Source organism: Puntigrus tetrazona, chromosome 21, assembly GCF_018831695.1.
Source record: "Puntigrus tetrazona isolate hp1 chromosome 21, ASM1883169v1, whole genome shotgun sequence".
Classification (NCBI taxonomy): domain Eukaryota; kingdom Metazoa; phylum Chordata; class Actinopteri; order Cypriniformes; family Cyprinidae; genus Puntigrus; species Puntigrus tetrazona.
Window position 1 is genome coordinate 6,765,913 of NC_056719.1, and position 27,496 is coordinate 6,793,408.

General features: G+C 38.1%; 1 protein-coding gene across 4 annotated transcripts in view; it reads right to left on the bottom strand.

The window, feature by feature from the left end:
• Window positions 1-27,496, bottom strand: part of zbtb16a (zinc finger and BTB domain containing 16a) — a 93,423-nt gene that overhangs the window by 33,617 nt on the left and 32,310 nt on the right. For all 4 annotated transcript variants that reach the window (XM_043220983.1, XM_043220980.1, XM_043220981.1 and 1 more), the window contains exons 3-4: window positions 19,401-19,498; window positions 1,339-1,425 (exon numbers count right to left, since the gene is read on the bottom strand). In XM_043220983.1, coding sequence (XP_043076918.1) covers window positions 1,339-1,425; window positions 19,401-19,498 — 185 coding nt within the window. The remainder of the gene's footprint in view (window positions 1-1,338; window positions 1,426-19,400; window positions 19,499-27,496) is intronic.

The window sequence follows — 27,496 nt, forward strand, 5'->3', positions numbered from 1 at the left end:
TGGAAAGTGAGGAGTCATAGCATGGCAGTGTACTGAGGGCCACATGCATCAGCACATCTCTTGTGTCCAGCACCCGAGCAGAGGTCATCATATCAGGGTCAGGTGCATATGAGCACATACCCCACTCGAGTTGCCACCAAGTTTGTAAGCAGAGGCGGAAACTAGAGTCTTCCTTCCATGCCACAACATTGTTTTGAGGGCACCTAATAAACAAACAGTCCAACCAAGCCTGACCACAACTGCCCAGTTTCTCACAACCAATAATTTGTCTGTCTAGAATGACAAGCAGGTATGTTTGTGCGTAACTGTTGGAGCTGGTTGCCAGTATTACCCCATACCTGCTAGAGTGGCTTGCCTTTCACCTCTTCCAGTAAACATTTGCCTGTCACCATGTGTTCCAAAGAAGTTGTTGGACGCAACTCTTCAAACACATGATCGTGGCTCAAGCTTTATTCGTTTATAAATAACCAAGGTGGCTGATTGTTTACCACGCTCTGCGAATAAACACACAGAGTGAACTTCTCTTCCTAGAATGCAAATGGATATGATTTGCGTTCTGTATCACATTGCTTGTTTTGTAAATATAAATACATCTAAAAGATATTTTATATTGCATGAATACAATTTTGGGGACAAACAGTACCCAAAAATTTGATTAAATTAAAAAAATAATAATAATTTACTCATACTGTAAATAAAGTAAATAATGCATAATTATTTAATTTGCATAAAATAAATAATTATTTTTTTTTACATTTAGAAGTCATTTAAATTCATAAATATAAATATAATAATAACAAACGATAATAACAAGCTTGCTCTTCTCTTATTAAAAATAAATCTGAACACGAGCATGCTATCCAACACTCCCACATTTATGCCTGCATTTCCAGACAACAGATGGAAGATATGTAAAGTAGAGGTATTTATATTCCCTTTCAAATACATATACTGTGTGTGTGTGTGTATATATATATGTATATATATATATATATATATATATATATATATATATATATATATATATATATATATATATATATATATAAAACACTAAATAAATCTGAATTTAAGAAAGCTTAATTATGAAATTCTGCATATGACAAGAAAAAACTGATTTTTGTAAAATGTGGGGAAAAAAGTAAAACAAAAACCTTGGTTAACAGAAAAAGAAAGCTTATGCATGTATTCCTGAAAATATACAAGACATACAGTTATAATTTCTTATATTAAACGTAAACATGTACCTACAGTGGCAAGTGGCATGCTGCATATACTAAATGCAAGATATCTGAGTGTGTTTGACGTGTGCAGAGTGGGATAGTGTTTGTGTCACACCTGTGTGGATCTGCCGGTGGGCCTCCAGAGCATCTTCCTTCTGGAACTGAGCTCCACACTGGTCACAAACGATGGCTTTCTCACCAGCTACAAGGCAAAAAAAAAAGCAACAGTTATTCAATCTACATCGTTTTGGAGGTCCTTGGGTGGTGCATGGTGTCATATCTCTTATGCGAACCTCAGTAATACTTAAAATGATTCGGTGCCTGTGAGTTGGAAGTCTGCTGGATTCACTTCAGTAAAACTTGCTGGCAAATATGCTGTTTACAATGTGTTTTGGAGGATATGTATGCCAGACGCTGATCTTGTGTGCACTGTGCAATTTAAGCAATGGATCATAAGAGGGATTTATCATTCGAGGCACACTTTCACAAAAAAATAAATAAATAAATAAAACACAAATGCTGTCAAACGCAACCCGAAAAAGAAGATAAAAACAAGAAGCCATACATATGACATCCGCAGAGCACGTTCTGATGTTGCAATAGGACACCAAGAGGAACTGTGAGACCACAGGATACCAATATACAATCTCATCTATAAATCAGAATTAAGCAGAAACAGCGCATAGCATAGGCACTGTATTTATCTGATCTATCAAAAGGGAGTTTTTCAAATTTGTAACAGAGCTGTCCGCTCTCGTCATTATGCCTTTAAATCTTACCGTCTTCACAAACACAACAGGAAGTCATAGCTCAGATTAAAAAAAAAAAAAAACACAAACACAAACCAAAGTCCATTTCGCAACCACTGTAAAGTTACAAAATGTACTGTACTGTCAAGCCATAGAAAAAAAGTGTTTTTCTTTTCTTTGCAGATGATGCCACTCAGCAATAAACTTATAAATGTGCCACAAACATGTTCCTCTAAATACCTAAAGAAATCAAACACCATTATTAAATCAAAAAACTGCACATGTACTACTACAGACCTCAGAACTGGCTACTTCAGTGTTTTCATACTCAATAACTGTTAACTATAAAACACAGCTTCTTCTGCAATGGGTGCTTTAATTAAAGTGCAGAGAAACTGTAATTAAGCAATCTGAAGTTTAACTTTCCAAAGACTGTAAATACCACCTCTATGGCAAACTCAAAACATTGCTGCTTGAGTGGTCCGACATTTCAACTTCCGGCTTGACCATTAGAATAATCTTAGGGTGGACTACCCATTTGAAGTGGAATTAAATTAGCATTGAAAACGCAAAAATTATGCAGTATATAACAGATTTACAGATACAAACAAAATGATAGAACACACAACAGAACAAACGGTAAAACAACGGCAGAACAAAATACACTAGCTGTACTTCCTTTATCCTTTAAATTGTGCAAACTGAAATTGAGAATTAAAAATATGCCTAAAAGAAATGCGTCAATTTTTGCAAAAAACTTCCATATATCGCAAAATGCTGTTACGCTCGCATTAGGAGGCTTTTCAGGTAATTTGAAATTTTGCAAAACTGTAATGGAAACCTTTTTTTGCATTTAGAGATCACCTGGTGTACGTAAACATCATACCTTATATGTTGCCGTTCAAGTATTAGGGGCTTTCCTTGTTGATAATGCTTGGTTTTCTTTGCCATTATATATAAAATATTGCTAAAGTTTTGCACAAATCTGTAATGGAGGCACGGCTAGAATGATTGATAGAATGATAGACAGAGTTAGATAAAAATACATAGACAAACAGATTTTGCCCAATCCTGGTGTCAAGCAGATCCTGCATCAGTGGCCATGGAGCTGGAAGGTCCAGGAACTAAAGTAGCTTGAGATGGAGGGCCAGCGGGACATTGATCACCACTTTAAGTGGCAGAGAGGGAAAAGCCAGACTTTAAAACCCACCCCACAACATAAACGGCAGCTTATTGAAGCAGGTCATTATCTCACAGGGGGTGACAACATCCAGCCACCCAGCAGGAGCGTGCTTCCAGGCCCAGCAAAAGTCATGGAATTAAAGTGATAAATTCTAGCCTCTCCCTTTGATCAATAGTGACTTTCTTGTTAAGCACGACAAAAAGAAAGGAAAAAAAAAAAAGTGTGAAGAAAAAACACCTCCCTCAGATTTGGCAGAATTCATATCCCACATTCAAACCCCTTCCCAACCAAAGACAAAAACAGAAACCAGTGCTAGAAATAACTGCTTCTCTAGCAAAATAGAAAACAGCAACAAAAAACTGTGGCTATAAGAAGAAAAAAAAAAAATTGCTCTCTAGCAACTCCCACTTCCTCCCTCCTTCGCTCGGAGTTGCCACAGCGATGCCGACCTGACATAATGGGCCCTTACACAACCATGGCTCCCAACAAGTGGAGGAGAGGTGCCACGTGCCAGGGGCCCGTTCCTTTTTCACTTCCCTCCTCTGAATGTATTGCACAACTGAAACCCTGGGATTTACTGTTTCCGAAGAGGATGCCTTGTCGATCTGTCTTGTTTGTACGGGGCCGTGCGCATGCATAAAATGACGCGAGTGAAACCGGAGCCTTTACGGGAGCTGCGGCAAACATCCAGAGTCAGATTACCCAGCAGTGGGGCCGCGCTGGCTTTGTTGATGAGTCCCTGAAGAGAGCGATACTAGAGCACAGCTGTAATGGAAAGACCTGTGAACAAGCACATTGTCTAATGCTATAAAGGTGGATTCTCATCACACACTCTGATCAGACGCCTCCCCCCTTGTCGCTCGGAAGCGGGAACATGAGTAGACAAATACGGCGCAAACAAAAACATACCCTTGCTGTTCGGTGAGCCTACACAAATGCGTTATATAAGACAGCACACTCAGTACCAAAAAAAAAAAAAAAAAAAAAAAAAAAAAAAAGGCAAAAAAAATCCATATAAAAAGGAAAAACAGTGCCGTCAGAACAATGAGTACAGACAGCGTGCTCTCCCTTTTCCTTTAGCGGTAACGAGCTGTGCTGTACAGTTTTATTTACACTATCCTCTTATCAGTCACAGAACAGTACGGAGACTGCCAATTGGAAAGGACAGCCAGGAACTGTGTGTTCCCTCTCTTGACTAGATGTGTACCGCAGGCAGAGCAATTTTTTTTATCAACCAAGACAAAAATGCTGGGAGACTGCCAGATTCCCCTCGTAAAAATGTGCACGTTCATGCGAGCATGCCGGCGTGGATGAGTATATTTGTGGAGCGCTGTCAGGCTGATGCAGGGCTCCAGACTGAAACAATGACTAGGGAGCCACTGGCACCTCAAATGAAGCATTTAGGTGCCAAATGCCGTTTTTAGTTGGCAAATTAGAGAACCGCTCAATATGGGTGATTGTTCAGAAGCACTATCGACCATGCATGTTCTATCATAATATATCACCGTTATTGAATATTCATAGGTATATGTGGAATTCAACTGGCATTTGGAAAACAGCTGCAGGTGACTGAAGTATGAAGTCTGAGTGCTAAGTATAAGTACCTCTTTTTTTCCCCCCCAGAGCTTTAGATATTTTTCTCTTTAAAACTATAGATATTGGAATCGTAACACCTTTAGTCTAAAAATATTAGAACCACAATATATCAACCATTTAAAATAAACATTGAGTAAAACAAAAAAGCTCTCATACTGCAACAAAAATGTTCTATTCGATTTGGATATAAAAGAATTGTTCATGAATAAAACGACCCAACTGGAAACTGCAGTGGCAAGTCTAATATACCAATTTTCTTAAATTCAATGATTTTAAAAGAACCAGCCCAGATTTAATCTGATGCCAAGTCTGAAAAATCTGAAGTACACGTCACAGTAACGGTTCTGTGTCCATTTTCAATTAGACAAAACTGAAAAATGATTCACAGTTCACTGAGGGAGTTTTAGTATTGGGAGTCTGTTTAATGAATCGTTCAAATTGAATCATTAAGAAGAACCATTCATAAGAGTCATTTGTTTGCAAATAAGGCAGCACAGCTTTGGTCCAACAAAACAGAAAGAGCACACTTTAGAATGTAATTAACCGCCTCACAAGATTATATCTCAGAAAATTGCATATAGATTTCACTAACAGACTTAGTTTATTTATACAAAGACACAAAGCTAAAGAAACAAGCAGCACAGATTGAATTTCCAGAGACTATACAGTAGATTACTCTGTACTATAAGAAAATGAAGAGAAGTCAGCTGGTTAATATTTATATAGCCTTCACAGAGAACAGAAAGAATAGCAAAGGAGATAAACACTGAGGATATCTAGGCTTCTTCTGATAGCTTCACGGTCTGGTGCGCAGACAGAGGACGTCTCGGGACAGACCAAAGCAGACAAATATTGACTTGCTAAACACACTTTCACATCAAAGCCGCTTCTAAATTTATCTGCTCAAAATGAGCACAGTGTTGCACATTCATTCACTTGTTTTTTAGCTTGCTTTAAAGCTCTTAATCCATTTTGCCTGCAGACCAATTTATCTGACCAGCAGGTCACACTCAGTCTTCCATTTTTCCTGCTCTCTTTTTCCCCCTCTCTCACTGTACAACACTGTCATTTCAGCTGTCTAAGCTCCAGATATACCTGGAGCATCACAGTTCAAAAAGATTTACATTGACGTATAGAGACCTATCAGTAATGTACAGACGGATGCCTCTGTGCACACGCTGTCCAATCTGCATTCAGAAACAATACAAATATCAGCAACAGGAAAATGTTTGTGTATGACCCTGGTGTCCAGCAGGCTAACCCTTCTACTGCAACAAAAAGGTGAAAGGTTCCATGTGTTTTCCTCTTCCTTTCTCACCTCTCTCTTTTTTTCCCTTCAGGCCATGGTACCTTAAATTATGACTCTGGGCAGCTTTCCTGACGGTATAGTGAGAGGACAAAGGGCTTTCAGAAGTGGAGGAAACAGGAGCTGGGCTGGAGAGGAACTTGTGGGGTTAGCCTGGTGTGAAGTGGCAGGAAATGAGTGGAGCCTCTAGCATCTCACTGGCATCTCAACACGGTTTGAGCTCTGTTTAAGCCACCATCAAACTTAAGGTTGGATTTGTAGAATTTGTAGATACTAGCACATATGCGGTGATAGGTTGGCACTGGCAAATATAGATGATAAAGTATCAAGTCCAAATCTAAATATTACGTAATTGTGTAACACTTCATAATAACAATCAATTCTTTAACATTAGTAAAAAGATAAAATATCAAAAACTAAAAATGGCAGACACCCCCCTTTTTTTGTTTTGTTTTAATATGACTGAATTGATTAATTTAGTGCAATTTCAAAATACACTAAACTGATTTGGGTTTGTAGGATTGTTTTAAAAGAAGTCTGTTATGCTCACAAAGGGTACATTTATTCAAATAAATGTAAAATGCAATAAAAAGAATGTTATAGTATTACAATTTAAAATAACTGCTTTCTATTGTAATACATTTGAAAATTTTATGTATTTCTGTGTAAACCACGAAAACTATATCACAAACAAAATTGTTCAAAATAATGGAAATTATTTGAAATGGAAATTTTTTAACATTATAAATGTGTTTACTGTCAATAAAAATTTGAAAATCTGTAACCGTAAACCCCACCGAAGTAAACAACCAAAAATTCTTCTTGAAAAGTTAGTATGCACACCAAGAAAGAAAGGGCAAGAAATGATCTGCCTCTCCTCTGCTGTCTGATCAATACCTGTGAGGTCGGCTGAAAACAGAGCGATACCTCCAGCCCTCTTTTATTTATCACTGGAGAACCTGAGAGCCTGACCATGCGGTGAACCCTTTCCCCAAACGACCACCGAAACTTCAACCAACCGCTGGATGCGACAATTGAGCCGTCTTTACAGTGCTGTAAATGCCTTTACTGCTGGGCGTAGAGCAGTGGGAGGCCGGTTCTGCTCTTTCCTTATTTGCCTTTCATGAGCAGGGAGGGTGAATCCAGGTCCTGAAATATAATTGGATGGGTCGACATCAATTTAAGAGTGGTTTTCGAACTGTGGTCTGTGGACCACTGGTAGTCCGTGAAGAATTCACTGACCGACAAAATAAAATAAAAAAATATAATTAAAAATAAAATCGGAAAGAAAAAAAGTGTTAAAATAAAATTTAAGATGTCAGATGAAGACCAAAAAGACAAATAATGAATGCATCTCAATGCAGGTATTAAATGCAAATTGTGAAAAAACCCAGTGATGCTCATTTGAAATAACCGTTTGAATAGCTAAAGCAGTCCTGAGGTTTGGCAGCGATGTGAGAAACGCTAACTAGTAGCTGACAAATGCAGCTAAGTGTTAGCACAGTCAAAAGCCCAGTACAAAAGTGCTAGGCTGTCAGTGTCAGGCTGCACATAGTTAACAGAGCCCATGTATGCTCCACAGGTCAATAACCTGTAAAGATTTAACATTTAGTGCCCATTATTTCCTGCTTTCAAGTCACACATTGTCAAAGGCACTCTCTAGTTTATTAAGGCCTGGGTCAGGAGTGTGGGGGAAGGGTCACGGGCTACACAACCACCTACGGGACAGCAACTAGAAACAATCATTATTAAACTGTTCCACGCTTAACACAGGCAAACAACAGAAAGTAAAAGTAAAATTAAAAGAATTATTGAACGTTTATATGTTTAAGCAATTCCAACAGGGACCAACAGGAACAACTGCCCTAAACATGGTGCACTAATATAAAAATATTCCAACGCAAAACAGGAAATGCAAACACACTGAGTTTAACAGCTCTCAGGTGCAGTCATTTACATTTGTTTATCACTTGATTTGAAATGATTATTCCGCTAATAAAAGTTAATCAGCTTCAGATTTAAAGCTGGAACTGCAAACTTTGTGGCGTATTTTGTTTTATAAAGAAACGGCAACTAGCGCAGGGTTCCAAATGACACCAACTGACCCTGAACTTTCTTTCCATTATGTCACAAGATTTTTAATAATTTTAAGAGAGCAGGAACCTTCCTCGGCTTAAAAAAAAGTAAGGAAAGGGGAAGAGAAAGAGGGTGATGGCAGAAGAAAAAAAAAAAGAGGAAAAAGTTACTTCCATAAAAGTTCTTTTCTTCACAAATGTCGACTGCGCGACACCCTCTTTAACTTCCTCACTAAAACCTTTTACGACGTCCTCACACTCGTTCCAGAGCCACCGACTTCCTCTTCATCTTCTTTCGCTCTGCATCTGCACGTAGAATTTCTGTATGATCACATTTACAATCCACATCGACTAGACAGGATATTGATATGTTGGCACCTATTGGCAGCACTTCTTCAGTTAGTTATATAATCTAATATTTTTACTTTTTTTCTACAATAGCCCCGGAGTGTCTCCGAAGGTTTTGCCCCGTCAGTAGTTGCCCATTAAACATTAATTACTCGTGTCGCTACAGACGGTTTCAAAGTGCCGAAGATAGAGGTGTTTTTCTTCAGCGCTGAAATTGTTTGGACGGCCCGGGATTAGTATTCTGATCCACAGACGTGTTTGCAACAGTAATAACACAATATCCACGGCAGCTTTTCATGTTGAACCTCCCAGTGGAATGGATAGCATAAAAGCAACCCTTGTGTGTCCTGGCTACTTCCAGATGGGACTGCTTTTATCTTTTTTTTTTTTTTTTTTTTTTTTTTTACATGAAAGCGCCGTCGGCAGATCTTTGCTTAGCGTCTGATTCACTCTTCAGCCAAAATATGAAAGTTTCAAAGAGCATTTCATAAGGGAGCTCTTCCATAAATGGGATTCATAGCTTTTTAATCTGCGCTAAGAAATTGATCTAAAAGTTTCCCAAAGCAATCGGCTGAGCTAACGCAACACGCTGAAAAAAAAAAAAAAAAGAAGAAAAAAAGAAAACGTGCCTTGGAGATTATTTACTTTTATTGCTATTATGCAGAAAACAAATCATATTTCATCCAGCATATGAATAGTCACAATGATGCTCTTTATATTGTGCTGACCCACTAATATATTGAGAAATAACAGGATTTTCGTTGGGTGACTTAAACAGTTTGGCTTTTTTTGTTTGTGCTCAGGGGGTGGAGAAGATGTCGTTAGACGTCGACACATTTAAAAATAAAAACCACATCGCTGCCGCATTTATTCAGAATGAAAACCTGGAAACATGCTGTACACGTCTATATACGGAGGATATAAGATGTAAAGGTCTCGAATAAGACGCCCCCCGGGGAGTGAGAGAGAAGAGCAGGCGGAAACAGATGCGTTTGAATGGGATAAGCAGAATTCAGGCATTTATCACACAAGAGCACACACTCCGTCTTCATGGCCTCAGCCGAGATAAAGGCCAGGTGAGGCTTCGGTGGGTGGCAGTGCTGAAGGGTTTCGACAGTACCGTGTGCGCACATGGCTTTGAATGTGCTTTCACGCTAGAGGGCCCTTCTTAACATGCGGCAGTGTGCACGAATCCCTGCCATAGAGGTGTGCCCGCTCGCTTCACTCAAACTCAATTGGACTGGCGCAGAGTTTGCCAACACATTCCACCATTTATTTCAACTCCGGCAGAAGATGACCCTCTTAATCTTAATCTAATAATCACCGTCACGGAGGAGGTGTCGTTAATGTCCTCACATCTACGAGATTGCACTATTTAACGGCACTTCGTAAATAACTTTTTATCCGTGGCTACATCTAATTTAGAGACTTACAATCTAATGTATGCCTGCAGCTTCCACTCTTAAAGAAATATTTCAACCAAAATTTCACATTTTGGCTTACTTATTTGCCTTCATGTTGCTCTAATTCTGTATGAGTTTTTGAATACCAAAGAAATTATAAAAATTTATTTTGTACATACCAGTGTATGTATATGTATGTTTGTATGTATGCATGTATATACACATACATACATACACAAACACATACATTTTTTATTTCAGTTTTAGTTATTTTAGTACAAAGGTTAAACTAACAAGAAACATTGTCTTGATAACTAGAAAAAATTTTTTTTTAATTTCAAACATCAAAAATATTAGCTCATAAACAAAGCCTGTGAAATTAACACTAATATGATTCTGACTTTCATTGTACAGACAAACAATTAAAATTTGCAATCAAAAAAAGGGAACATTTTGGGTGAACTACTCCGTTGATTAGTAGAAAAAGCCTTTTAGGAAGTGTACTAAAGCATTGACATGAGTTTTGATGTTTTCAACCCATGAATGAACGCACTGTCTGACTGCTCGGCACTCTATATGGAGCATGAAGCTGGTGGGAACTGTCTGAATATGATCTGAATGCAAAGTAGACAGTGATATGATAAATCCACAAAGGATGTCTGTCTGCTCAGCGGCCCATCAGGCCTGGCAAAGAGGGTCCAGCCTCAACGATGAAAAAAAAAAAAAAACAAATCCATACTGGCCACAGGCTCCTCTCCAATCTATTTTCTGCTCAGCTGGTTTTAAATGAAGTTATTATGACTCATTAAAATGCCCGCAAGCTTGTGGAAGTCGGCCAATTACAATTTAAATTTAGCCTCCCCTTACAAACCCCCTCCTCCTCTCCAACAGACCCCCCCCACCCCACACACACACACACACACACACTACCAGCGACAACACACTACACCGCTGCATTTCAACCATTGGCTCACAGCTGCAATCAAAGCCTTGATCTTTGAACACAAACAAAACCCAATAAACAAACAAATCATCATTTTTTCCAAGGCCTGTGCCAATATCTCAAATCTGGTGACGGAAATGCAACTTCACCAAACTGGTTTAAATCAGTCTGACCTAAAGTGCACACAAACCAGAGGCTTGACTGATATGTGCGGTTAGGTTTGCAAAACTTGCAGGGTGGTATCCCTCTGATGTTGATTAATTATCAAGCCATTGTTGTGAATGAGTGATGAAACCTTGATTAGGTCAAGGTATTCGCTCATATGTATGTCAGCAAAGCAGAATTATCAGTGAGGTGAAAGCGATTGCGCCATAAAGATTTACTGTGATATAAACTGATATAAAACTGAGATACGACACAAAACAGCTTTCTAGACTGGATTGCGTCCAATGTTTGTTAGTGTCATAAAACAATAAAAGAGCCTTTCGCTCAGACCCTATCAAGAACGCCGTCCACAACTTGAACAATTTCAGCTGCGATGGCCTAAAAATGACAGCATTCAAAATAAAATATTTAAGCTAACATAGTTATATTAAAAAAATCTAAAATAAATAAATGTGTATACATATGCTAAATCTTTATAATCTGAAGACGGCACTTCAAATGCATTATGCCATTTGTTTATGCTTGGACACTACAATTTGAACAATTTTAACTGCAATGGGATAAAAAAAAAAATCCCAGCGTTCAAAATAAAATACCACGAAGCAAAATGAAAAAATAAACACGTATGACTAAATATGCTAAATCTATATAATCTGAAGGCGCCACTTCAAATACATTATGCCAGTCAATTTACTAATCATGCAATACCAGCATCATTTCCATTCCATTCACAGCCGCCCATCCATTCTGACGGCAGCAGCATTCCCTGCTGTAGTTGCGCCTCTGTGCGTTTTGCCGTATTTTTCTGGCTGCTCGTTGTGCGCACGCATATTACATGTTTGTGTGTGTGTTTTTGCTGTACCGCTCTCATTTCCAGCAGAACAAATTAATCTGTGCCCTTCCAGCTACGCTCCCTTTTTGACAGAGGCTGCTCAGAGGAGAGAAATGATGAAGCAAATCCAAAATTCAATCGCCTGTGTTCTGTTTTAGAAGGCACACGGTGTACTGTACAGCCCATAAAACTCCCAAACAGCCTCCAGACGCTGCTGCAATCACCCTCCATCAAAACACTTTGTCTCGCATACAAAAATAAGACCCGGCATTGAGCTGAATACCAAATCAGCCCATTAGAGCACAGGGGCACTTGCTACTTAGCAACCAAAGGGATTTAAAGCTGCAATACCCGACAACAAAGGACTAAGATCAGGATCTTTTACAGAGTATTATAGCTGGTGTGAGCTTATTCCATGTTTTAATCGAAAAATGTTAACAAGATGATGGCTGCAATGAAAAGAGACAGAGGAATCAAACAAATACCAAACATCCTTAAATGGAACCATCCTAAAGAGGAAAAAATAGCACACTGATGCCGCTTTTTTCACCCCCCTTCGCAGAAAGAATTGTGAAATATTCCAAATATGACTGCCTTTCAAAAAAAGTACTTGTGTAATGTGTAAATGTGTACTTCAGTAACTAATGCAGGAACAGAATATATCACAAAAAAAATACAACTAATATCTATTGCATCTATTTACGTACACAATACACACGAGCATGTACATATTTCTGAAAAATATTTAGATTTTAAACATACTTATAATCTAAATTAAATATTTATAAAATACTGTATATATTTTTAAATACTGTGTGTGTGTGTGTATATATATATATATATATATATATATATATATATATATATATATATATATATATATATACACACACACACACACACACACACACACATACATACATACACATTATATACTTATATTATGTAAAGAGAAACTTATTTTGGACTCAATTAAATTGCAATCATTTGATGGCATAGATATACATATTAACACACACACATACGCAATCCTTAAAGAACTGTTTCTTCAGTTTAACACCAAGACTTAAGGTCTTATTCAGATAAAATCATAGTATTTAGGGATTCACTCAACTCTGGGAACTTTTATAATTTCATGCTCATGATTTAAAACATTAACCACAGAGACATTAAAGCAGACATAAATATTTATCATTTCGGGCCATCCAAGGCAGAGAAAAATTGTTGTGCAGCTCACCCTTGGGCATCATGGGTGTAAACTCTTGTCAGTTTTTTGATGGGATGTAAACTTGTCAAACAATTACAGAGCCATTACCCGCGTGCGTAATCATTTCTCCTGGACCTTATAACGGAGGATTTATGTGGCACATAATTCAAACGCTGTTTTAAATGGGGATTTAATGTACATCAACAGGTCAGGGAAAGTATTATGGGTTTAAACCACCAGAGAGAACTTAGGGCACGCGGCCAAACAGAAGCTCAGGCCATTTATCCATGCGGCCCGTCATCCCCTGACTATTGCACATGAGGGAGGGAGAGAGGGAGGAGGGTGAGACGGGGGCTTTATCAGCTGCTGTGAAGAATTTACATGAGAGCGTTGAGCACCAGGGCATTCTCCCCCTTTCCCCCCACTCTTTATTTAGAGCCCTTTCTTCCATCCCACCCCTCCTCCTGTCCCATTTGCAGGCTCTCTATTTTGGAATATGTGGCTTGGAAAGCAGTCAAGTTTCATTAATTTCTAGTTTGGGTACAGTATGTTCCTGGACTCACATCTGCGAGCGATCATAAACGCTCTGGAATGTTGGCAGAACATCCAGACCTGCCGGCAGCTGATGATGTCATCACTGTGAGGGAAGAGCTGGCGAGGGGCCAGACTGTGGGAGCCCGGCGCTTTCTGACAGAGAGAGAGAGAGAGAGAGAGAGAAAAAGAAAGAGAGAGGGAAATGCTCTCTGTCTCCTCTTTTCCTCTTCCTTCATGCTTCACATTTTTCAGCGTCTCTATTCAGCTGCCTATTGCAGTGGTTCTCAGTTGGAGGGTCGTGACCCATTTTGACAAGATCACGGGCATGAGAGAAAAAACAATGCTAAATGTAAAAGAAAAAAAAAAAATAATCTGTCATTTGATCCAAGAGTTACACGGGCGAGTTGTGTGAAACCTTGAAAACCATAAACAAAACCATAAATAAAATATTTTAAAAAATTCAAAAGGTGACAGTTTGTGCCAAACCATAATGTTGTTTTCTAACCCATTTAATATTCCTACTATTTTGTTTTAAAGACCTGAATTTTATATGGACATGAAATATCAACTAAAAGTACTGTTCTTCTACGAAAAAAATACAATTCAATATTTATACATTTTATTAAAAACGTTGACATCTTGCTGTTGTTTTTACATAAAATAATTTAATAAGCAAAAAAAAAAAATTAACTTATAGATTTAGTAATATTTTTAATTTGTTTTTAAATGGAAATCTATAGTAGAAATATGATCATATTTATATTTATTAATTTTATTAATGCAATACTTTGTTGGGTCACTTGATGTCCAATCTCTAAAAAATGTAATCTAAAAACTAGAGCACTGCTCTCCATTATACACAAATCCACAAGCACAATTTTGCCCCACTGTGACTTCAGATTATGCTAGGGTGAGAAATGAAAGCAGTTGAAGAACGAGGACACAGATCTTAGAAGTTCTCCTGTGTTTAAACACAGTGTCAACACATGCAGCTGAGGACATGAACCAGGAAACCAATGTGAAATGGGCTGACAAAAGCTCCTACACAACGAAGATAATAGCTCGGCAACAATGGAGCTAAAGAACAGCCTGCAGGCCAAGTAACACAGCCATAATTGAAACGGCTAATTCGCTGTCATCAAAAGAAAGAAAAGCCCATGTGCTTGCAAGTCAACTTGAAAGCAACAGCTGATAGATCACAATAGCCAAGAAAACGATTCCCATTTCTTCTAAATGACTAGGTTACGGAAGAGTTACAAAACTTAAAAAAAAAAAAAAAACCAAAACAAAACACAGGCACACAATGCATATATGTGTGACTGCAATGACTGGATAGTGTACAAGGGGTCTTGCTGTGTTAGCCCTGTCTCAGTCTACTGAGCTAATGAAGTCAAGTGAGGTCCACTGGCTGGGCCCTCTGGAGAATAACACACAGACTTAATCAGCCTGGGCCAGGCACTTCGCCTTGCTAATGAGAGTGTTCACACAGTCCCCAAGTGTACGTGTGCATGTATGCATGTGTGTGGACAGTTCAATTCACCCAGCTTTGCCCAAACAGGTAGGTTAAAAAAAAAAAAAAAAAAAAAAAAAAAAAAAAAAAAAAAAAAAAAGAGCAAGATTTGTATCCATTTTGCGCCTGTTGAAAGTTACTTCACCTCAGCTTGCGGACCTTCTGTTTGTTTAGAGACCTGTGAAAGCTGCAGATGGTTAAAGCTACAGTTTAAAAAACCGCCTAATAGCCTACACTGAAGAAGCTAGACAAATTAACAAAAAGAACTATATGGATCAGTTTCATAACATCCTGAAAAAATAACGATGCAAAGAGGTTTTAATAATTATAATGTAAAAATATATTTTAAGTTTATATAAATATGAAGTGTAAAAAAATTATTACTGTGTTAAAGATACAATATAGCAGCAGTTTGAGGTACAGAAACTTGGTGTCAGAAACAAACACGTCCAAAAAAAAAAAAAAAACTTTTTAAGAGATAAATCATGATTATATAACATACATTTATATTGCAATTTTTAAATATATAAAAATACATAATATATATAAAAAATTATAAATTATTATATTAATACAACTGTTGTTGACCTCTAACAGTTATAGTCAGTTAAGCTGCAGATTAAAAAAAAATATTTAAAAGTTAAAAATACAGATGATATATGCCAAACAGCCTATGTTGATCTGTAATCCCAGCGAAAAGCTTTGCCTCTCCTTTCAAAAATGGATCAAAATATGTCCCTTGGCTAGCCTACCCAGACCACGCTCTGCACTCTTTGAAGTCACAAGGGAAGCTCACATAACACTAATAGCCTAGTCGTGCTCCAAAAGGCTGAGTCACTTTTTTTCCCCCTTTTTTTGCTCCAGTACTGTGCTGCCTCACTACCCAGCAGCTCCCAGACCATGCTGACCTTAAACCTGAGAAAAAACACACACGCACTTTTCCATTATCAGCCTCTCACCGCAATGCACTTCCACCCAAACTCCAGGACGTGAGGCCTCGAAAGCCCCAGAAGAAAAAAAAAAACAAAAAACAACAAAACAGCTACCACAACCGCTGCTGTCAGACAATAATTTGAAAAAAAGACAACACAGGAAAAAAAAAAAAAAAAAAAAAAAAAAAAAAAAAACTGGCGCAAGATTCACTGTACATACTGTACCCTGGGCTGTGGCAGGCGGCCCAGACTGGCACCCTGCCAAGTCCACAATAAAACAAACAGAGACGGCGTGCACCAGCCGACAAGAGCGAGGGGTGTGTGTGTGTGTGTGTGTGTGTGTGTGTGACTGAAATGGTACACCACAATACACACGACATACCTAATACCATTCTTCAGCACCTTCTAAAGACGAGGGAGCGGAGGAGGTGGAGGGCAAAGCCACTTGCTTGGTGTCACTGATAAAAATCAAACCGCTCAGAACAGGAAGGATAAAAACAGAAAGTTTGCAATGAAAGAACAAAGCAACAAAAAAACAAAACAAAACAATCAAAGAGCAGCGCCGTGTCTCTGCCTCTCTGCCACTGTCTGTGTCTATAAAAGTGTTTCCACTGAAAAGCTTGAGCATTACACAAGAGTGAAGCTCTCAAGAGCCAGACTGCTACAAACAAAAACCAGGTTAGCGCTGTGTGTCAAGCATCGAGCATATGAACGTTAAAACTGTTTTGTTCTAGGGTTTTTTTTGTGTTCTGTTTTGATGCACTAAAAATAAGCCGCCTCGCAATGCTCGCTTATTCCGCCTGTTGAGGGAGGCTGTCTGGGGCTGATTCTTTTGGTAAAGATCTTAAGGAATTATGACTGGTTCTTCTGCCGTTTTAAATGCAAAACTGCTATCGTGATTACTGACATTTCTCATTTTTGGCTCAACTTTACGGAGGTGATGTAAATTTAGGGAAAAAAACAGAAACTGTATGTGGCAGGGTGCTTAATGAACACAGCCAGTGTGCAGATGCCATCATCTCATATCTTCTGGTGTTTTCCCATCAGGTTTGTTTCAGACATCTGACATCAGTTCAGAGGACGGCACTTGAAAACAGCTGATTCTGATTCGAAAACTGGATTTAAGTAAAATAGCTTTTTCTAATACGCATTTTATGAAGATGAAGGAGAGGAGAATTTAAAAAAGCTGATGATGATAGAAAAAAGAGGCAGACAAAAGATAGAAATGAAGAAGAAAAAGCAGGTAGTGAGGCAGAAACAGCAGCAAAAAAGCAGAAAAAAGAGCAGATGGAAAGTAAAAGCAGTAGCGGAGGAAGGAGAAGCAGAAGCAGTGGAAGAAGCAGCGGCAAAAGAAAATGAAGAGTAAAAGCACTAGCAGAGGAACATAAAGAGTTAGAAAAGCAACAAAAACATCAGAGGAAAAGGAAGCAGCAGCAAAGGAAGAATCAATAGATGAAGCAGCAGCAGCAAAAGAAGAGGAAGATGAAGAGCAGAGGAAGAAGTAGAAAAACAAACAGCAGAAAGCAGCAGCAGAATAAGAAGCAACAAAAGAAAAAGCAACAGGTCAAGAAGTGGAGAAGCAGCAACAGATGAAGCAGCAGAATAAGATATGGAAGATGAGGAAGCAGAACAGGATGAGGAAGAATCATGCTGTTCAAGTTAAAAAAAACAGCCTTGTTGTTTGAGAAAATGAGATTTGAGATCATGTTTAAAGCTGAGGACACTTGAGCTGCAGGGGCCGACGTTCGGACTACAGTAAACTCCCGCAGTAATCCAGAGAGGGTGAAGTGTGAGGCCCAGCAAACACTAACAACACATCAAATGGCACTCAGTCCTTCTGTTTGGAGAGTCACTGAGCAAGTCAGTGGCTTTACAAAGGCCTTTTTGAAGCGTTCTCTAGCCCACAGTCTCATGCAACTCCAGCTTCTGAGCGCAGGATTATCCGCAGTCATATTATCCAAACTGCACAAGCCAGTCTCCCATAAGGATTTCTGGATTACTATAATGACACGGAACATACTTTCGCACGAGTACAGGCGTCTCTGCGGGTCAGTGCGGAATACCAAACAGAGGTATTCATTGGAGTTCAGACTCGGCCTCTTTGTCTCATCGCAGAACAGCTCTCATAAATGTCACCATGCAGTACATGCTCCGTGGGCTGCCATTATGAGAGCACGAGTACTACAATATCTCCACAGAGTCTGTTATTGAACATGCATCTTGGGATTTGAACAGCCTCTAAAATAAACATTAGATATTTCCTTAGAGCAGCGTCTGCCATGCTGAGTCGTGCATGAATTGAATTGGGCGGCACAGCGTGAGATGTCACTCATCTCTCCACTCCACATGTTTTTAAACGTCCCTGCAAAAAGTCAATCTCATCTCACTATATGAAGATATTGACATCAAAATATCACCGACGGAAAGCGGAAAGTTGGAAAGGTTTGGTGGTGTAATCTGTGAGTTTTTTTAAACTAATCTAATCTAATCTAAACCCCTAATTACTGTGGAATCAATTACCTCGGCACAGCACTCGCTCTTAATTATCATAAACCCAAGTGTGCTCGATGGGAGGGCAAAAAAAAAAATCTACAAAATTTGACCATTGTGTATATCTGCTGTGCGGTAAGTTCTTTGGCTTCTCTGGCCTGTGAATCTGGCAAATCGCTGAGGGAGGTGAAGGGAGATTCCTGTTGGCCTGGGCTGGAAACCTGGAGTCCCACTGCTTTTATAGACTCAATATAAACCACATTCACTACAGACCACGAAAAGAGCACTTCTCTATTAAAGAAAAGACTCTCAATACACCCTTCATCTTACTGAGGTCAGTAAGAGTTTTTTGAGTAAATTAATGTTTTTATTAAGGATACATCAAACTAATCAAAAATAGACTGTAAACGTATTTATAATGCTGCAAAAGATTTTGTGATCATTTTAATGATCAAAAAAATCCTGAAAGTGTTTCCACAAGAATATTAAGCAGCATTGTTTTCAACTGTTTTTGAAATGCACAACATATTAGAATGAATTCTGAAGGATCGTGAGACACTAACGAACAATGAGTAACGATGCAAAAAAAAAAAAAAAAAAAAAAAAATCACATTTAAATATTTTACAATATTATTGTTTTTATCAAATAAAAGCAATCTTGATAAACATAAGCAAATAGTACCAAAATATTATTAAAAATACTGACCCCAAACTTGAGTCAAATTATAATTTTTAGTTACATTTTTAAAATAATTTAAAAATAATTAAATTAAACTATAAAATTATTAAAAAATAATCTGTTGATTGTAATCTCTCTTCCGGTCATTCCAATTGAACTTTCAAATGCATGAACTGAAACTGAAACCCAACCCTTAAAAAGAAGCATCCTTATTAGTGATGTTACCTGAGTGAGACAGCAAGTGCATCCTTAGGCGCAGACTGTCTAGGAAGCGTTTTCCACAAAGCTCACATCCGTAGGTCTTCATTCCGCTGTGCAGCTTCCTGCGGGGAGAAACAGGACAAAATAACATCAGCCAACACCGTTTATGTCACTTGCACAAAAACCAGGAAAGCACCTGGGTATACTATGAGATTCGATTAGCGTGCTAAATGGCAAAGACAGAATAGCATAATTTTACTTCCCACCACACAAGTCCTAAAAGTCCTTTCACACCAGATAACAAGATGAAGCGTATTAAATCCAGAGCCCTTGTTTTGAGGATATACTAATGTCAGGGCCACTGTTTATCTTCTTGAAAGAGAAATAAACCATTATTTGCGACCACTTGAATGTAAATGTGCATCTCCCCGTGACTTCAGCTAATTATTCCCATATTTAGACAATCATATGTATATTTAAGCCTGAATGTCATGAAATGTCTTGAAAGCAAAAATTATCAATGGCACATTCGGTTTCAAAGTCCTATTGTTCATTCATTCAGTTCCCCAAGCGGAGATGAAGGAGCCCTTTATCTAAACAGGAACATATAGATGGCCACGAGTCCCCAGATAAGAGTGACTTTAACGGCTAAATTTGGCTGCAGGGTCCATTTTAAACAGGGGTCAACTTTTCATGCAGTTTAAAGAGAAACATTTGTTCTCTTAAATTATAACATCTCTGAGTATCGGGGAAAGATTAACCCAACAGAATGGAGTCGCACAAAAGCATGAGTCAAGTGGACTTTCAAAGCAGCTGCACAATTGTGTCCAAAACCGTGCTGAAAAACTCTTACATTTTCTCAATCCAATCAAGCTTCAAATCACCCTTTTAGTTTTCAACTACTAAAATAAATAATAAAACAACAACTGCTATGTAGCTAAACAAAAAAACTAAACTTTTTAGCCACCTTTTTTCTCTTTGGTCATGTCTTATCTCGCCTAGGGCTCCAAGTGAGTCAGGACTGCCACATGGTGCCTCACTGAGTACAGGAAGAGAAAGATCTCCTTTTGTTTCACCGTCCCTTGGATTAATCCTGAAACCTGGTGCGGAAAGGCTATGTTTAAGTGTATTTACCATTTCTTCTATTAGCATTCTGCTTTGGCGCTTACCCATGTGTGGATTCAAATCAACTAGTGAACGCACATGTGTGACTTTCTCAGGCTTGAAAACAAAAGATCTTGAGCATCTGCAGCTTTTCAACACACTAATCCTCAGATGCATTGTATCCGATTGTTATTACGCAAGTAGAAACAATCGAAAGTCAATGCAAGCGAATGAACAAACTCAGGCTGGTCACTGCCACTCGTTAAGAATATGAAGTGCAGTCATGGCAGGTAAGTGGTTTTAAGCGCTGCGGTGGAGCAGTGGGCTTCTCAAAGTATGAGGTTTGTAAGAATGCCGCGAGAACACTGGCAACTTGCTGCGAGTGGTGAACTGAATTGTTTTTTATTAGCATGCTTACAGCATTTGGTAATTGTTTCCAGAGTGGTAATTAGCTCATTGTTTGCACTTTAGTGCCAAATGTATACATCTTTAATGAGGAACAAAGATGTGTACTTTCTTGGCTTTCTATTCATAATACATAGATAACGTTCAATGCACAAGACAGGTTATTGTTTCTTTAAACTGTGTCATTTTCATGGAAGTGAAATCCATAAGCTGTTTGGTTCAATCGACGCTTTAGTTGATTCTTCTATAAAGACGCACTAACCAAAAACTATTTTTATCAAACAACCCCTCGTTTCTGTTTGAAGTTGTGAGAATCAGCGTCACATGCTGGGTTGTAATGATTTAAGCTTTTATTCTCTGTTCTTATAAACAAGAGTTGGCAGAACATGGAAATAGTGGCAAGAATTATGAAGCAAGGAAGTGTGGTTTAACCTCAGCGAGCGAGAGAGAGAAAGACAAAAAAAAAAAAACACCAATGGAAAACCATTTGAGGGTTGAGAATCACAAAAGAGAGACTTCAGAAAATAAACAAAAGAGGGGGGGTGAGAGAAAACTTGCAACGCATCCAAAATCCTGATGGCTGTCTTCTAGATGGGGATTGTGGAGACCCAACAAACAAAGAGAAGAATGAAGCAGCAAAGCCCTTTGGCAAGCTGCAAGTAATTAAAAAGGCCTGTAAACGCCTTCCAGGATAAAGGGCACTTCAAAAGACAGGCGGGCGAGTGAGCGCGCGAGGGGGAGCTGGGAAAAGCCAGGGGTCTGTGCACCTTTGGGATCTGGGCTAATGCGGCACAATACAGAGATACTGTAGGGGGAACACTCAAAGGCCTTTGTGTGCCTTCAATCTAGCCATTGTCCCTCTCCTGAGGTCTGAGGAGAGCGCGCTTCCACTGATTAGAGACTGACAGAGAACGCATACTGTCGGAGTGACCCTCCGAGCCCTGAGGGGACATTTGAGAGCTGATAGAAGGCAGGCTGGCTACTTGAGGCAGGAAGGACTTTCACTATATATAGTACATTAGAATAAGAGACTTGTGCAATCATCAAAACTTTTACTATCTTAACAAATGTCACTGTGAATTAGGGTTGCACAATATATTGGCAGCAGGACTGCCAGCTCAACAAAAGAAAATCAAAAAGCAGGGATGGACAGTAACTTAATATCAATATGTATTGCAATATATATAGATTAGATATTTTGATATACATGACCAGTGTTTCCCATACATTGATTTATTTGTGGCGTTTGACTTTGTTAACATGAGCACTGCACGTTTCAAAATTAAAGTGCAGAGCGGGTGTTTATATGAATACAGAGCAGTTTCGAAGACATTTATTTTTATCTTATAAAGTGGAGTTCAAGAGCAGAGCTGATTTATTTACAGGCGTTACTGGAGAAACCGCTAGTTTTACCACTCAACACCTACTACTGGCAGAAAATGAGTTTGCACTTTCAATAAGGCCGTCTCCAGCAACATTTTAAGCAATTTATTTATTTTTTACACTGAAAAATGCTTTCTATTTATTTCTGTTATTAAAGCAGAATTTTCAGCATCATTATCAATACTTAAATCAGTTGAGGGGGTATAAATTGTGGTTTTTTTTGGGAATGACATGTAGATTGTAATACTTTTATTTCGCAAGCGTGCTTTAAATTGACCAAAAGTGATGAAGGCATTTATAATATTAAAAAAGATTTATATTTCAGATAAATGGTATATTGATATCAGAATTATATTGTATTGATCGAAATTAAGAAATGTATTGCAATATAAATTTTAGCCATATTGTCCAGCCCTATGACATTATTTCTCATTTTCATTAAACTTAACTTGATATGCTAAAATAAAAAAGAAAATGGAAAAAAATTAAAAAAAACTACAATGCAAAAAATAAAATCTATATAAGCATGATTTTAAAAACACAAACTAAAAAAAAACCCAAAAGTAAAGACATGTATTTGTACATAAATCCAAATTTGGATTACCTTTGCTATCATCTAACAAATCACTTACAACTGATCTTCAAAAAAAACACTAAGAATTCTAAAAGGCATTTTTAATATTTACCAAATCTCTAAAACAGTATCTATTTTCATACTGTCATGTGATGTCTAAATTAATTTGTAGTATTTAGATTTTTAACTAAACCATCCAACTAGCCATTTGGTTTTCATATTTACATTTAAAAATAAAAAAAGTGTTGGTTATACAGTATTGGTCATATATTGGTATTCCATAGTATTGGTCATATTGATTGTTAGCATAATTAATTGAAAATAAATATCAGAACATCAGTATCTACTATCATGCATCCCCAGTTTCAAATTTTACTAAAGAGTGATTTTGCATTTGATTTTACCTTGATTGAAGCAGTCAGACGTTTACATGCAATACCACGGTTTGCTTAAAATCAGAGGGAGGTAATTAGTTTTATCTGTGTTTCATTTTTACAGGGCGACCCTGGATATGACATGCTCAAACCTGCTTCCAGCGTGGAGCGAGGCAGCAGTCCTATCGTAAAAGGCAAAGTCGCTGGGGCACCTGCCCTTGCAATTACGGCAACTTCTATTTTCTGGACAACCAGAAGTAAAGCCTCTGTAGATTTTATGGGACATATATGCCCCCCGCACCCCACCTCTTCAAGACACACACACACACCTCATATGTGTGAACTATGGCAGTTCCTTTTCCCCTCAGGCCTCTCCAACCAGCTGTGCTCTGGCTTTGCCACAGAAACTGTAGATGGTGTGTGTGTGAAAGCAGAAAAGAAAGGGGAGGGGTTGCACTCTGTGTGCCTGAAACAGACTGACTGTAGTCATTAAGGAAGCAGGCATAAAACTCTCAAGCCATTTACTCAGTTAATAAGCGACTTTGTCTAACAGTCAGTTTTGACAACGGCAATAAATTTTAAATTTATGTCAACAAAACATATGCTGAACACCTCATTTCAATGCCGGAGTGGCGTGCTGGCTCGTAAATCAGCCCTGTGTTTGAAACCCGAGTAGATTACGGGCCTGTGTTATTGAGCTGTTAGAGCCCAGCCCATATAAACCTGAACTTTCTCACTCCTGAGTGGACCCCTGGCAGTACATCATAGCTAGGAGTTCCCCTGTCAGTGTGGCCCGCTCGCTGCCCCCCAGCAGGCCGGAAACCCCAAAAACACGGGGTATAAATGGCATGCGTGTAGGTAAAATTGCAGATTTTCAACAATAACTGGTTGGATGCATGAAATGACTACCTGACCGATCGGTTATTTAGATAGTTCACCTGAAAAATCTGTCATCATTTACTCACTCTTGTGTCATTCTCAACTTGTATGATTTTTTTGTCCAAGAAACACAAAAGAAATTTTGAAGAATGTTGGTTTCCAAACAACTTTGATGATCACTGTCATACACTATATGGCCCCCTGACATTTATTGAAATATTTCAAATAGATTTTGGAATGAGCTTTTTTTTTTTTGTGTGAACTATGCCTTTAAGGAAACTCTGACCCTTATTGGAAGATTTCCTTGCATTTAAGAAAAAAGACTAAATAAGACAGCATTCAAAATCAGCATTAAACTTCCGAAGCCGTCCATTTAAATATGCAGGGCTTTTCAGAGAAGATTTAACCATCTTAACACCTAAAGCGCATCACGATGTCAGCAAACTCAGATGGCAATATTGCATCTTAATGCTTAATCCTCCTGTCAAAATAATAATAAATAAAGATTACAAATACAGTGTACCTGCTACTACAGAACTAATTAATGTCAGAGGAGATGACAAAAAGCGGGAAAAGTTACCAGTGGATTCTCCAAAAAGACAGCACCAAGAGTTCATTATTTTTGGTTATGGTTACAACAAACTCTTTATCTCAGATTCCCTACTTTCATATCTTGAATGTCCATAGGCCAAAAACAAAAGAAAACACAAAAAAAGTTGACTAATAAAATTCTTGGTTTATGTAGATATTCCAATGATATTGTTATTGTGTATTACCTTGGCCACGGTTACCATGTTCTAAGAGTTTTATATTGCGACCGCACTATATCAAAATTTACATTAAAATAAAAATAATAATAACTTGACCTCAACTAATTGATGGACGACTAGATATAACACGCATTCGAATTTTTAACTGTATTTAACCAAAGGAGCTGATATAAGGCTAAATGCTCATGTCTCTCACGACAATAAACTATGCTCTACTGTCCGCCGTCTACTGTCCTCTACGCTGTTCTTTTCATCCTAGAGCCTTTCATCTGTCTGGCCTGGCCCTGATGAAACAGGTTGGGGCACCGGTAGGTTTAAGAGCAGCGTGCTTAACAACTGTGGCGGAGGGGCATATGACACTAGCAGCAGGAAAGGCTAGGCCAAAAAAAAAAAAAAAAAAAAAAAAACTCCTAAAAAAAAAAATCATGGGAGAGTGGAAGGCTGTTCCTGGGAACAGAGAAGCTGGCCCGTGCAGCCAACCATGCCCCTCATTCATCTGCTTTTAGAAGGTCCCACTCCATCCCTAAAAGACATGCCGGCCCATGTGCGCACTCAGATTAAGGTATTTGTCAAAGGGGGCCAACAATGCACAAGAGAGGGAAAGAGCGAGTGGGGTGGGGGGCCAATCTGTCAATCCACTGCTGCACTTGAGCTTAATAGAGATTTCAGTGAGGTGTTGACACCACAATGCCACAACATTACCATAATGATGATTAATGTTAATTGACTTTTCAAAAGATCCTCTTTAGTAAAGGACAGTTGACTGACCTCGGCTATAAAATGTTTTACTATTACAATGTACAAATACAAAACAGAAGTATAGAACAACATAATGTCTCAATTACTATATATATATATATATATATATATATATATATATATATATATATATATATATATATATATATATATATATATATATAAAATCAAATATAAAACATATACCATATGGGTCTATATAAATACACTTTTTTCAGGAATTAATTGTTTTCTTCAACAAAAGATAAATATAAGATTGGATACTTGAAAGAAAAAACACAAAACCGGTTTAGTCTCGCTTCTGAGAGATGAGACATCCCTAAACTGACTGTTTGCGGTATATCTGCTTTATTTTAGCAATCTTCGGTGAGACTACCAGCATGTCTTTTCCCCAGTCTTTTCCAGTCCATTAAGAATGAATGAGGCAGACAATGGCGAATCAGATGGCGAAAAAACAAAAAAACAGAACGACAGCATCAACAACAAAAACCAACCAAATTTCAGCTGTTCGAGATAAGCCCACCCTTAACCCCTGCAACTGCATCCATGAAAAGCCATTACTGCGTTTATGAGCCGTGCGCCACTTCTCCCTCGCTCTCTTTATCTCTTTCTCTCACACACAATGTGGTTACGCTCTATAAGATACAATTGTGCTTGAATATATTATTTTGACTGACAGAAAATTACATAGTACTGCCAGTCTCTCTCACTGTTTACCAACCCTGTCTTTATGTCTATCCTTTGTTTCAAGATCTTTTTTCTCTTGCTTTTTTTTTCATGATCGGAATGTATCAAATGGCTGGGTAATTCTCAGCGGCGCGGGCTGTTTATCAGGAGTCCTCCTGTACATATCAATGACTCGGCCCTCTCTCCCTGCGGCGAGACATTCATATGAATTCCAGCCACACTCACACATACTGCAAACTCGTGCTAAGCATAGATGAGTAGCGGCTGAAGAGAGACACAGACAGAGAAAGCGAGACAGTGTGAGAGCCGATGGTGGCTGCCTTTATTATGATACAGAAAAGGTTTTATTCCTCACTATACACACAATGATTTCACCCACAGCTCGACAGCTAAGGATAGACAACATTTACAACACATTGTGCGGATGAGAAGAAAATGGCAGGCAATCAAACCTTTAACGGGCCGTTTCCAAATTGTAGCCGAGAATTCGGCTCTGCTCCGAAACCTAGCGAGCTACCTACACAGGCGTTATGGGTACGCTCCCTAGGGGAAGACTCTTAGTAAAGGTATTTAGCATGATTATACTGCCTAAAGACATAGTCACATTAGTAAATTTTCAGTGACATTTTGTAAGTAAAAAACGTGCATTTTCTAATAGTGTTTGCACCATCACACAAAATTCCAGATTGCATGGATTCATACTGAAATGAACAGATTTTGCCCTCAGAAAACTTGCAGGATAACTATAAATGTGACCACACTGTAAAACATTAAACTTTGGACAAATTTTACAGTAGCCTGACAATTGCATAACCCCGTCTCAATGATGGGAAATTCAACAGGGCAAAGCAAAATAAATAATTCTGAATATTTATAAAGTTATTCAATATAAAAAAAAAAACACAAACAAAAAGATTTAATTAAATGAACAAACAAAGAAACCCCTACATGCACAGTGTGTTTCAATACAGCAAAGCAAATTAATTAAATATTTTAATTTTATTTATTTACTATTAAATGTATTTAATATTTATTAACTTATTCAATACTGAAACAAAGCTAAATATATATCATAAGCATTTTTAAATATAAATGATTCAATAAAAGATGAACATATATAGTTTTAAATAGATTGTAAAAATACATTGTTTTAAATTGTTATAACCGATTCAAAGTAGAAATAAG